At 38.9% G+C, this 13980-nt stretch overlaps 1 protein-coding gene across 2 annotated transcripts in view; it reads right to left on the minus strand.

The window, feature by feature from the left end:
* The window catches only part of MAPKAP1 (MAPK associated protein 1), a 157207-nt gene that overhangs the window by 115827 nt on the left and 27400 nt on the right, over positions 1–13980 (minus strand). For both annotated transcript variants that reach the window (XM_024214530.2, XM_024214529.2), the window contains exon 4: positions 9676–9824. In XM_024214530.2, the coding sequence (XP_024070298.1) occupies positions 9676–9824 (149 nt within the window). The remainder of the gene's footprint in view (positions 1–9675; positions 9825–13980) is intronic.

The following is a 13980-nucleotide window of genomic DNA, read 5'->3' on the forward strand; positions in this document are numbered from 1 at the left end:
TTTTAAGTTTAACATAAAGCGTATTGGTATTAATAAAATGCTGTTTACATGGTACTGCCAGGTATCAGCAGATTTAATATAATAGTGGAGTGAAAGTACTTTGGATCAAGAGGAATGAAGGGTCTATTTGAAGCGACTTCAAGGGCTGCAACTGTTTTTGCACAGAACCAGATCAGGGATTTCAAGGAAGGCATGTAATACAAGAATGCAGTCAAGTAAGGACATAATCATCCAACAATAGCTAAGGATACAAAAGTGAGGCCGGGGGAAGTGGGTCAAGGGGCCCCCAGGTTGGAAGTTAAGCAAACCAGATCCCCATGCACTTCACTCACATAAAGGAAGAATAGTTGGCTTTTAAGGAAGTGACGTTCTCGGAGCTGGGAGATAAAATTCATGACCCCAAAGAGAAACTAGTGTGCAGGACTGCAGCACAACTCTCACGCTCACTCCTGCAGTCTACTGTCTGGAACAGAAAGGCTGCCGATGCTATTCTGTGCCACTTGAGCAGCATACTAGAGCCACTGAATCCACAGGGACATTGATCCCATAACATGTGATGCCGCTTCGTACTCAAACCTGTCCTACAGAGTGCACAAGGGGGTTGGAGGCTCCCTGAGTGATTATTTCATTGCAAAATTTTCAATAGCTCTACACCTGGATGTATTGCATCCTATACATTAGGCTGCTCACTGCACATATCCAGCAGGTATTACATTTCCAGCACTCCTTTATCTTCTTTCAAATGGCTCCTCTGTACTAAGTAACAAAACAAGTTCTGAACTATTTTAATTAAGTATCAGCTGAGCTTAATATATTTTAATCAATATATAGAACACACTAATGCTTATTTCCAACTTTCAGTACACTGTTTAATTGATCCCCCTGTGCAAGGCTTCTCTCTCCATAACAAACTTTACTGTATCAATGGGGTTAGAGAAATATTTAGGCACACTGATTGGGCATCAGAATCAATTTCAGCTTTGACATAACGAAGAAGAAATCAGGCATCTCTTAATATAAGACTGTTCCAATAAAACCCAACAGCATGACTCACGTTAATTAATCACATTTCTAATACGAGAAAATGTATTTTAGAAAGCGATAACTTAAAAATTAATTGTTCAGTTTAAGAAACTGTATATTATGGTACGTGCACACACACACATTAGGAGAATGTATAACACTGCATGCAAGACTGTTTCTCAGTTTTTGAAGAATTGTTTCATTAGCTATACATTCCATGGGTGCTGAAAGCTTCTTGATACACAGATTGTCTAGTACAGCAGGGTCCTGACTGCAGGTAACCCTCATTGTGAAGTTCTTACAGAATTCCAGAGTAATGATCATGCATCTCTATGATGGATTCAGAACTAAAAGGCAGCTTTTGAGCTGGTTTGAGCAAGAGATGGCAACAAACACGGAAATTCAAAGAAACCTCTTACACACACCTGCTCTTCTGCAGCCAGCTGGCTCAGTATGGCTATTGTCTTGTCCTATCTTCTATGGGCCCCGTGCCCCCTCACCTTTTAAGAGAATGCTTTAATTGAGTTTAATGGAGTTTGGAGGCTCCATACAGTTTGCTTTGTCTTGATAGAGGCCTTCAGATAACCTGCACTTTGATTTTTAAAATGAGTCAGAAAAAGGATTAACAACATCCAGCATTTATAAGTGCTTTATCTCCAAAGTGCTTTACAAACATTACCTAATTAACCCTCAGCACCCCTGTGAGGGAGGTAAGAGGGCTTTAAATTAGCTGCCTAATGGCAGGAATTGCACAGCTTTCAAAGTGCTCTTACACGTAAATCCTCCCCAAGTAGGAAAACAATGCTCATGAATAGATGACTTCTTACAGCAGACTATATTTCTGTTCCTACCAAGTGAATCCAAGAGTCTAGGGGAAGAAGAGCCTGCCTGTCCTGCCAGAGTTAATGCAAAGCAACTCTAGTGGTTCTGTTCTAAACTGGGAGAGTTTGTTAAAGCCCCAAGTACACAAACCATATGGAAAGGGGGAATCTCAGAAAATCCAAGGGGAAAAAAGCAACAGAATATTGGAAACAAATTGCCAAAGGTTAGAAAATATACTACACATACATATGCAGTGCGTACACATTTGTACAATAGACACATACATTATTATATATGCACACAACTGTTACCTATTAATTAAATTCAGCAATATGTATCCCAGTCATTACTAAGGATTAATGAATTTATACTGTACAATGAGGTAAGATGTCATCAACAGGTTTGGAAGCCAAGCACACTGTTATTAACAATGTATTAGAACCGAAGTGATCATAGCAAGAAGAATCAGATGACGAAGCGTCTTATTTGTACAATTCTGCACCGGAACGTGACCATACCTAGATGTGCTACACCACTTGCCTTCAGCATGTGAATTACTAGAGGAGAGAAAAAGAAGGTGGAAGGGCAAACAGCAACCTGATGGGAAAGTATTTACACACAGAATAGTGGGGCAGCTTTGTAATAGGAAAACTTACGAAAACGTGGGAAATACAAGAGAGGAAAAAGCAGTTTCCAGCTGCAGAAGAGCAAAAAACGTATTGGCAGTTCTAAATGGTCTTGTGAAAGGCTTGAAGGAGATAGTATTGTAGAAAATTCTGCAGTGAGCATCTTCTGAAGCTGAAGAATCTGGCCTGTTCAGAGAGCACCATACCACAAAATAGGAGATTCGGAATAGTTTTTGTATATATAATTAACAAAATACACTTCTACCCCAATATAACGCAACCCAATATAACACGAATTCGGATATAATGCAATAAAGCAGTGCTCCGGGGGTGGAGGGGGGGCTGCGCACTCTGGCAGATCAAAGCAAGTTCGATATAACGCGGTTTCACCTATAACGAGGTAAGATTTTTTGGCTCCCGAGGACAGCGTTATATCAGGGTAGAGGTGTATCTCTCTACTAGCCACTATGCCAGATCTCATATTATAACATATATCTGGTATAGACAAAATGCAAACATATTCTAAAATCAACTTAATTGAACACTATAGATATGAAAGGCAATATTGATTAAAACGATAACATAATAAAAACCTTATATATTTAGGATTTGTTCGCTTTTACTGTTCTATGATAATGGTAGCTGAACAACTGAAGTTGTAGAATAGGTAAATGGTGAAATACAAACTATGCAAGCTACACCTGCTAAATCAAAACAAAATATTCAGAATACAGGTGTGAAACATTCTACTTAGCTTATGGGCATTGAGTTTTTAAACCTGGATTCATAATTTAGATATTTTCAGTATTAATAGCTGTACTGCCTCTTTCAAAAGTTCTTTATCTACTTTCTTTGAGTAAAGCTATTTAATATTGGTGATTGTGGAAAACATTTGTTCATAATTATCCAGACATACACTGGAACAAGACTGAAACAGCAGCAGCATGCAAAAATGTATTTAAGGACTATCATCCCAAAATGCTGCTAAAAGCTATTAACCAGTACGTGTTAATTGCCACAGCATTCATATTAATTTTCACTTCAGGCCCGACATTGTGGAATATTTCCCTTGATACATTTTAAACAAAGTTTAATTTAAGGAACTGCTTCTATCAACACTTATGAAAATTAACAGCCAAGCAATTAGCACTCATGAATTATCCCTTCCCCCCTGCTTTCTACTGCTTCTTTGTAAAAACAGTTACTAAAGGAGGAGTTGTTGGGTTTTTAATAAGTTACCACAATCACATTCACAAAGAACCTTGCTGTATTACAAAAAGGCCCCAATCCTCAAGATATGTTTTTCAGCACCTGTCCAGACAGAACAGACTCTCTGCTTTTATTTTATTTGCAGTGTGTGCAGCCATATTGGTCCACGGATATTAGAGAGACACGGTGGGTGAGGTAATATCTTTTATTGGACCAGATTCTGTTGGTGGAAGGGACAACTTTCGAGCGACACAGAAATCTTCTTCAGGTCACTTCCCTTCCACCAACAGGCACATAAGAGATCAGTGAAGCTAAAATATTTCCTTCATTCTGATTTCTAGCTTGTGATTAATGACAGAGACGCTAAAGTGCAATTGAAGGACTACAGTATTTTCTCTGGGCACAGAAAAGGCATTTAAGCCCTGTGTTTCTAGATTATTCTAGAGGTAAGCAGACTTTTAGCTAGATCACTAGATTCCCAATTCCCCATTGACTATTTTAAACATATTGAACATCTGTTCCTGCTTTGATTTTTCCATAGCACTTTTATGTTTGATGACATTATTTTGAGGACAAAGGGCCTGATATTTGCACCACTTAGGCAACAGGCATCTCATAGAAATAAATTTGACACAAGTGCGTCTTGTCAACATTTCACTGGCTACCAACTTCTCAAGAAGGTTAGCAATGATTTAGGAGAGAAGTTGAATGTGGACTTACTTTAGGGATAATACCCAGGAGTGTCAGGGAGAGACCTCTGCAGTGGTCATACATTCTATTGACAAGTCTATCACAAAGCTCATCTCTTTATTTATAGTCAGAGACCTTGCTATCCTTGTCACTTGAAAGCACCTTGTTAACATTCTTCCTTTTAGTGTAGATACCACCCAACTAAACAGCTCTGAAACGAATACTGTACTAGGTAAGTACCTTTGGTGGTTAAGTCTCTGGGCAATCATTCTTTCCCTCAGGCTATGGTTTGAAAATAAATATTCCCTGTGTCTATACATCTTTTTATCAGAAGATCTTAAGTACTTTATAAATATTAATAAAGATAGGCAAGCAATATTAGCTCCATTTTATAGATGAAGAAACTGAGGCACAGGGAGATTAAATCCCCAATCCTGCAATGGGAGTTTACCCATGAGGAGCACATTTCAGGATTGCAGTCTAAATCATGTGTCCAAGAGCATGCAAAACTTGTGGCAGGAACTGGGAACAGATCTTGATTTCCTAACTCCCAGTCACATGCCTTAACCATAAGGCCACCAATCCTCCCTTATGCTGCTGTCTATGCCATGGGTTGGAAAACTATTTTAAAGTAAGCCTTGTTTTCTCCCTGTTAACATCCAGAAAGTGAAAGGATCAACAAACCACAAAAAACGATCTTTAAAAAACCTGATGGCAGAGAATAAATCTAACACTTCTTGAGTGTGTCATCTGTCATTAGAGTGTGTAAATTAATTATTAGACTTGCAGTAAAATCAATTTGGCTGCCAATTTCTGGTACCTTAATATAATTTCTTATATACAAATTACAACTGGATAGAGTACAAGGGGTCAAAGGTCTCTAGCGTCACCAGATTCGCATCAGCCCAGTTTACCATTACATATTAAACAAAGACAGTGTATGTGAATGACTGACACATAGTTGCAGCTATCTGCTGGCTGTTGGGGCTACAAGTTTGTCAAGAGAAATGGATTTTAAGAGAAAACTGAAAGGTTTAGACAATGTCTGCTACCCCATTTGGCTGGGTAAAGTAAACATATAGTTTGCCCTGCCTTTTATTTATTTATTTTAAAAAGGGAGTACTGTATTTTAGTGTATGTGAAACTACCAGTTATTCAATTTGGCTGTGTGACAAGGGTTCCCAGAACTCTTGTGTGAGCTGATCATAATGCTTCCATTGTGGGTGTATTTTAGAAGCTGTATTTTCTAATTTATTTTTGATAATTCAATAGACGGATCAAAACAACAGGAAGACATTAGAGTGCTTTAAAATGTTATTATTTCATAAACATACAGAAGTGATTATGAAACAGACACTAAGTCTGACAGAACACACCTGGAAAATTGAGAGATTTAACAGAGTGGCATGTTTAATATTATAGAATTTAATGCTTTCCTATTTTTAACTGATTTTCTTAAAATAATACATTCATTAAACAAAAACTCACTAAAGAGGATTTTATTTCATTTAAATTTATTTATGAAGGCATATTCATGATTAGAATTAAAATATTCAGAGTTAACATGAGTTCACACACACACACACACACACACACACACACACTCTTTCTCTCTCAGCTTGGATAGAGTGGCTGATTTGCTTTTCTTTTTGTTTGCCAGTGATCCACAAAAAGTATGTTATTCAACAAACAGAAAATCTACATGACAATAATTTTTAAAATTTTTAAATCAAAGCCTTAGTAATAATCTTAAAGAGGATTTTAGAGACACTCGTGTCTCTTGAGTAAATACATAATTAAGTGGGGTTTTTTAAAACATGTTTAATTAGGCCCCAAGTCCCTCCTTATCCACCCTTCTCTCCCCAATTATGTATCATTTTCCCAAGAGACATGAGTAGCTCAGTTAATTATGTAAATAAGATGTGCACTATTCCCAGGAAAAGAGTAATAAATATTTGTGAAAAAAATACTGCTCATCTCTTATCACTTAAAAAAATATTTCAATACCAAAGAGTATTGGTCCTACCTACAAAATTTCATTAAAAATACTCATATTTGCCATAGAATAATAAAAAAGCTACATGTTTATAATTTCAAATTACTATTTAAAAAGTACAGCAAAACTGAAGAAAAGCTAACTAGGTAAAGTAATTCACTACTGAACTATAATAGCTGTACTACGGCTCAACTGGGATGTAGGGTTGATGTTATTGTGTTTTTTAAAATAGGTAATACATACGAAGCCTGGAAGAAAGGGTTTTATAATCAAAATGCTGACACAAACTTACACACAGTGGTACAAACAAACAATGCTGCTATAACTAATATAATCCAATTATGCATTCACAAAATGCTAATTTGATTATTTTGCAGCGTTATTTGAATAGGCATTTTAATTTCTAGGGTAAAAAAAGGCTCAACTGAAATATAATTCTCTATTAATCACCAAGGTGTCAGTGCATATCATATTGATACATTTCAAAATGATTATAAAAATGACTAATATGTACAGTACAATTTCCTTCAAATGTTACTGATTTTCATTACACATCTGCCAAATGCATCAATGTTAAATAGATGAAAATAAGATTTTAATTCTAGTCAGCTGTAATACATACTAAATCAGAAAAAAAAGTAGTGGGGGTTAGGAAGTTGAGGAGGAGTAATTTTTCCATTCCCCAACTTCCCAAGACACCCCAGCCCCCCATATTTAGCTCAAGTCTTGCTCAAGCTTTTACAGGTTACAAAATTTCAACCTTTGTGAATGAGGATAATTTCCTCTAGTCCAGAGGTTTTTTTTCCCCATCTCCTCTGTACACAATAGCTATAGGAAGTATATCATAAAAAGTTCATAACCCTTTGGCAAATCAGAATCCAGTGACTCAGGAACACCAAAATATGAACTGCAGAAAAAGAAGGCCATCCTGCTACTGTTGGCAGCAAGGCACCAAGTAATTATGCCAGAAATAATTCTCTCAAACGCAGAGTTTGCACTAATTAATGCAATACTAATAAATGCAACATAACATATAAACAGGCAGTTTATGCTCTACAGATACTATGGTCTAAGAGCTACAACTCCACAAAGACTTTTATAATACTACCTCTCTACATATGTTTAATCAAATTACATGTCTGATTTTCTCTGTTAAAAACACTTGACAGATAGCGAAGATTTCCCACCAAAACAGTAGTGAAGCTCATACTTGACACTCCCACTGAAGTCCCCACAAACTAATCCAGCAGAAAATAGAGCTACACTGCCACCTGTAATTTTTTCAGCACACTATGACACCGCCCTATGATCCTAATGTTTATATTTTTTCAGCTTTCCAGGGTTTATAATAGACACGGAAGTGATAAAAGCTGGAGTGTAGCCTTGCACACAGGAGGCAATTCTTGATTTAGTTCTAGGTAACACATGGTAGTTCACAATGTAATTGTATTTGAATAACTACGCTGACCTTCCAGGCATGCTGCAAAGCCTGACTATTTGAGCTGGCACTGTGGCGGGAGTAAGGTGGTTGGGGATAAGATTTCTGTCTTGTGGGGAATGGGATTTTTAAGATACATTGGTTTGCTGACTGTTGATTAGTTGAGGGTTACTGTGTAAAAGGAAGTGCTGTTGTGTTGGGTGATTTATATTTTGCATTCCTTATGGTACTGTTTTTAAATGTACGTCAAAGGGCACCGAGAGCCTTGGATGGATGCCCTTTGAGGGTGAAGTGCTTTCAGTCAAAATCTAAATAAATATTTATATTGTGGTCACTAATACTTAAGGTTGTCATTCTTGGGGAAAGAATCAGAAAAGACTAGCATTGTGACACAACTTCAATAGGGTTTTGGGATGTGTGGGTGTGCAGATACTCTGAAAAGCAAAGCAACTAGTCATAAAGACTCTAGACAGGATTAGATGGACCTCTGGTATGATCCATTATGGCATCTCCTATGTTTCTGTCTGGCAAATGGTCTGTACATTACCAATGAATCAATGAACATTTTTGAAGGTACTACAGGGATAGAAACTGCTGCTCCACAACATTGGAAAGATAGATGTCCTTGCCTGATGAATAAAGTGTTGTACGAGCTCCAGGGGATTGAAAGATATAAACCTTAAAATTGCATAATATTGATCAACTTACTTTCCACTCACACCCAAATGCAGTTCCAACCAGGCTTCAACAGCAGCTCTCTCAGAAATGGCTACAGCTAGACCCAGTGCTCTTCAGCCCCTCTGACTACTTGGGATTAGAGGCAACAGACACAACGTACAGATCCTGCCAAAGCTGAAGTTGATGGTTCTGGAAGATTTTTCAATCCCTGCCAGCCATTTGGGCCCTATTTTAAACTCAGATCCCACTGGCTAAACTCAAGTCAGAGAAGTACCACGAGAACATCTGTTCCAGTGAGATTTCTACCAGCACTCTCCCTTCAACCCCAGGTCCTCCTGCCCTATTTGCCACTGCAGACTCTGGGAAGTGGGAAACTTCCAGGGGGGAAAGAAAGTACTGTCAACAGATGCTGATGCTACCCCCATCCCAGCCAATACAGACCTTCATGAGGGTGGGAGAGAAGGGAAAGAGAGCATCACACAGACCCACTTCGAGCTGCTCTGCCAGCTGCCAGAGACCCTCGTGCAGCTGGCAGCACAGAGAGAAGGGCACTAGCCTGGGACTTGGGGAGACCAGGGTGCTATTTTCTGTTCTGCCACAGGACTTCGGTGGGACTTTCAGCAAGTCACTTTGTCTTTGTGCCTCAGTTTCCTATCTCTAAATTGGGGGTGATAGCACTTACTACTTCACAGGGGTGCTGTGAGGATAAACACACCAAAAATTGTGAGCTGCCCAGATACTATGGGGGTAGGGCTAGATTTACTAGAGAGAAACTCTGTGCAATGCAACAGACTATTGATATCCATGGACACACCAATAGTCGAGTAGGGATAAGATGCCTAAGACTCAGTTGTACTAAACATTTTACTTAAAGCACCATGTGCTGAAGGACGGACACAAGTCCATGATATAACCTTCTAGTACTAGGGCAGAGCATACATACCATTTATTATATATTTTCATTTGGCTCCTATTGCTATTGCCTCTGGGAACCATTACAATTAAAGAGAAAGACAAAGAGAAACAACTTTTAGGATAGCCAGTTTAAAATAATGAACTGTAGGGCAATTGTGATGTTTAATTAAAGCCCAAACAAATATCTACACATTGCATTGTCATCAGAGCAGACAGAGCAACCTAACCTTCGATCAGAAGCCAGCTCTATGTAAGAGGAAAATGTTTGGTTCACTTACCTTGCCATCAAATTTTGAGTACTCATTGAAAGGGTTGTTCAACTGCAGTGGACACTGTTCAAGTCGCACAGACAGTAACGACTGCTTCCCAGAATGTGGAGACTTTACTCTGAAATTCTTTTTTTCGAACAGCGAGCTTAGCTCCTCTGCTGCGATTCAAAAAAAAAAAAGCATTTGCATTACCATGTGCAAAAAGGATACTGTTTACCTTGGAGAAGAAATGAATCGGAGGGGATACAATAAAAATTATATAAAACAACGAACAGTCTAAAGAAGATAGACTGGGAGTTTCTATTCACCCTGTCTCATAACAAAAGAACAAGGGGACACAATGAAACTGAAAAGTGCCAAATTCAAAGCTGAAAGCTTCTTTGTACAATTAACCTGTAGATGTCATTGCTACAAGACCTTATTGGGATTAAAAAGGGATTAGACATTTCTTTTTCTCCTCCCATCCCTCATCCATCTTTTCTATATAGACTGTAAACTCTATGCAACAGGAACCAACTCTCACTATAGGTTTGTACTGTGCCTAGTGCAACGGAGTGCTGATCTTGATTAGGATCTTTAAGCACTACTGTAATACAATTAAGAATAATATGGATATCAAGAATACCCAGAGTTATAATCATCACTACCATGACAAATCCCAAAAGGATGTGTCCTCCTTGCAGATTGAGCAACACTCGAATCTCTCTCTGGCCAGGTGCTTAAGGTCACAGCCATGTAGCGGCATTCTTAGGTCCACACGCTTCGGAATTCGTTGGTCTTCTATTCTAATAATACATTCATACCAGTGCTCATGGAGGGTAGTTGCTGGCTTCAGCTTCAGAGATCCTCATTTCAGATCAGGGCTTTGGAGTGGAGCCCGGAACAGCTCTGGAGCAGTGGAGCTGCAGGTTTTTGCCTGGAGATGGAGCAGAGCCGGAGCACAGCTCCAAAGCCCTGTTTCAGATCTTGTCCTGCTCTTGATACGGAGCAGCTGACCAAGATGATGAGAATCAAAAATGTCGATCCAATGTACTTCAGTCTTCCACAGCACCTATGTTTCACTTCCATACAATGAAGCTGATATAACTGAAGTTCTATAGATTCGCAGCTTTATAGCAAGCTTAATGTCATGACGTTTCTGTGACGTTGCACTCCATATGTTTTATGAAAACATGCTTATGAATGTGAATATAATGTAACTGGAATATGGTTTTTGCAAAAGGTCTCTTGTAGGGTATCATAACAAAGGTTATAACCTACTGAATATATTCCTCCTATTTGTATGAATGTATCATTCTTGTATCTGAAGCTAGAAATATGAAGAATAACTCTGAGGTCCTATTGTAATTATGCAAAGTGTGGGCCATTAATGGTGGCTTAGAATCTTGATGGCTCCCATTGACTAGGGCAATTGGTTGTGAATGGGTTTGTTTACCTTCCTGTGAACATGTGGGCCAGCTCGTGGGCAATGAAGAATGAGGTCTCACAGGGACATATGACCATGTCACCTGATGCTGAAATCCATCTTAAATCTGGTACTTTTCCATTTAGAAGGAGGCGTGGGGACTCAGAGAGACAAAAGATTCCTGCCTTGTGCCAAAGCTATAAGAGCGGGTGGAACAGGACAAAGGGGGCCAGCCATGAGAAAGCCCCTGCTTAACACCTAAGATGGCTGCTGGAACTAACAAGGACTGTACCAGGGGAAAGGATTGGGCCCAGACTAGGAAGGAGTCTAGTCTGTGAAAGAAGCTTATTGGAACACCTGTGGGGGTGAGATATTATCTGTAATCAGTTTCTTAATGTATTAGGCTTACGTGTTTTTGCTTTATTTTGCTTGATGTCTTACTTTGTTTTGTCTGTTATTACTTGAAATCACTTAAATCCTACTTTTTATACTTAATAAAATCACTTTTGTTTATTAATGAACCCAAAGTAAGTGATTAATATCTGGGGGAGCAAACAGCTGTGCATATCTATCAGTGTTATAGAGGGTGGACAATTTATGAGTTTATGCTGTATAAACTTTATACAGAGTAAAACGGATTTATTTGGGGTTTGGATCCCATTGGGAGCTGGGTGTCTGGGTGCTGGAGTCAGGTAACCTGCAGAGCTGTTTTCACTTAAAGTCTGCAGCTTTGGGGATGTGGCCCGGACCCTGGGTCTGTGTTGCAGCAGACTAGCGTGTCTGGCTCAACAAGGCAGGGTTCTGGAGGTCCCAAAATGGCAGGGAAAACGGGCTCAAAGGTAATCTTGGCACATCAAGTGACAGTGCCAAGGGTGTCTCTGTGACCGAACCTGTCACATTTCAACAGAAGCTGCTGAAGGGCCTGAAACATGGCAATATATACAAGTGTGTCCACATCTTTTGAGCATCCTCTAGCACTGTCTAGGATGCTGCCCAAATATTTGAAAGTTGCCCCCTTTGTAGTCCAGATAGGTTAATATCGAGCTGGCTGTAATCTGGAGCAGGAGGCTGCTTGATGGTAATGGCTAGAGACTTAGATTTATTCAGAGTTATAATAGTAAATATTAAAAAATAAACAAGAGTTTTGGAAGAGATATTAATTTTTTGCTTCTGGGCTTAATCCCACATCTAACTATTAGGGGTTAAAAGGAAACACTCTTGGGGCAAGTTATCCCATCAAGGTTAACTACAGGGTTCCTTGCACCTCCTCTGAAGCATCTAGGACTGGCACTATTGGTGACAAGATACTGGACTAGAAGGACCATGAATCTAATCCAGTGTGGCAATTCCTATGTTCCATGTACTTCCCCTCTTCAAGTAAGCTGCCTTGCGTGGATCTCATCTGGAAAAATAAGGCCTGATAACACCATGCTTGAGCAACAAGCATCCTGGGTCACAAGGAAGTACAGTATTGTGATAATAAGGGCAATAATGAAGTTAATGTGCAAGTTAGTGGGGCATAAGAAGCCTGTTATAATGCTGTTTGGTATAGTAGCAGGATTGTCAGCGAGAGTTTAAACCCAAATTTATGGAAATTGATTTTTTTTTTAATAAAGGGAGGGTCCTAATGTTACAAGGACTCTACAGAATCAGGATGGATGAATATAGCTCAGAGCCTGTAGCGTTTAGCTTACTAGAATCAATGGGTCTCATTCTCTAGTACAAGTGACTGAAACTGGACAAGTTTGCTCCACATCTGCTCTTGGAGCAAACCACCACAAACTCAATCAATCACTATCTGAGAATCAGCATCAATCCACCTAAACTGTCTACACTCTGTTCTTTATTCATACATTTGGATAGTCCCAAAGATTTACATGCTGCCCATACAGAGAACACAATGTTACTGAGGCAGACTAAACAGGACTCAGAAGTCAATGCTTCAGGGAGGCAGTTCATTTTTTGAATTGTGAAGTTAAAACCTGTCAAACTGTAACTAGTCACAAACTCAGTTTTATTTTTATCCATCAGATTACCTGAAAGTTCAAACAGTTGACAAGGGTGGTATATACTAAAAGATACCCAATAGGTTAGAGCAAGATATAAATTAATCCAGAAGAGCATGATTAAATTTTGTCTTTAATTATGGGAACTTAAACCCCATAACGTATTCTGTTTGTACAACAGGCTTGTTTTAGTTTTTAAAAATTCTTATTTGCCTCTATGTTAGAGTAGTGCTGTGAGCTGTAATTTCTTGTGCCTTTGGAAAACACTTTGTTTCCTGGAGTTCTGTGTAATGATTTCATTGGTTCAACTGAGAAAGCAGGTGTTTTACTTGCTTGTGTTGTTTCTTAGGCCTTGGCTACACTGGCGGTGTACAGCGCTGCAACTTGCTGCGCTCAGGGGCTTTCTCAGTTGAACCAATGGGATATAAAAATGTTATTAAAGCTAAGGTTAAGAAAAGAGTGTCTGTACATCTGGGTATAGTGCTTAGATTATCCACAAATACAAAGTTTGTTTTTAAAGTCGTAAGATACATATAGTGCATAATCAGCAATAACCCAAATTTGGGTGAATACATTTAAGAATACAGTTTAGATACAGGGGAGTCGCATCTTACGCAGGGGTTAGGTTCTGAAGTCAGCGCGTAAGGCGAAAATCGCGTATAGTCAAACGCTCATTGAGTGGAATGGTGGGCAGAATCGCCCACACTACAGGTACAGTATTTAAATTGCTATTTTTCTCTTTTTTGTTTTGTTTTGCTGAGCACGTATAGTTAGAATTGTGTAAGTTAAATGCGCCTATGATGCGACTCCACTGTACAAAATTTTAGCCATCTGGAAACTGAAGATTTTGAAGCCTACTTTCCCTTTGACACCAGATGATGAAACACAAACACAGTATTTGTC

Source organism: Terrapene carolina, unplaced genomic scaffold (assembly GCF_002925995.2).
Source record: "Terrapene carolina triunguis isolate 2854851 unplaced genomic scaffold, T_m_triunguis-2.0 Scaffold238, whole genome shotgun sequence".
Lineage (NCBI taxonomy): Eukaryota > Metazoa > Chordata > Testudines > Emydidae > Terrapene > Terrapene triunguis.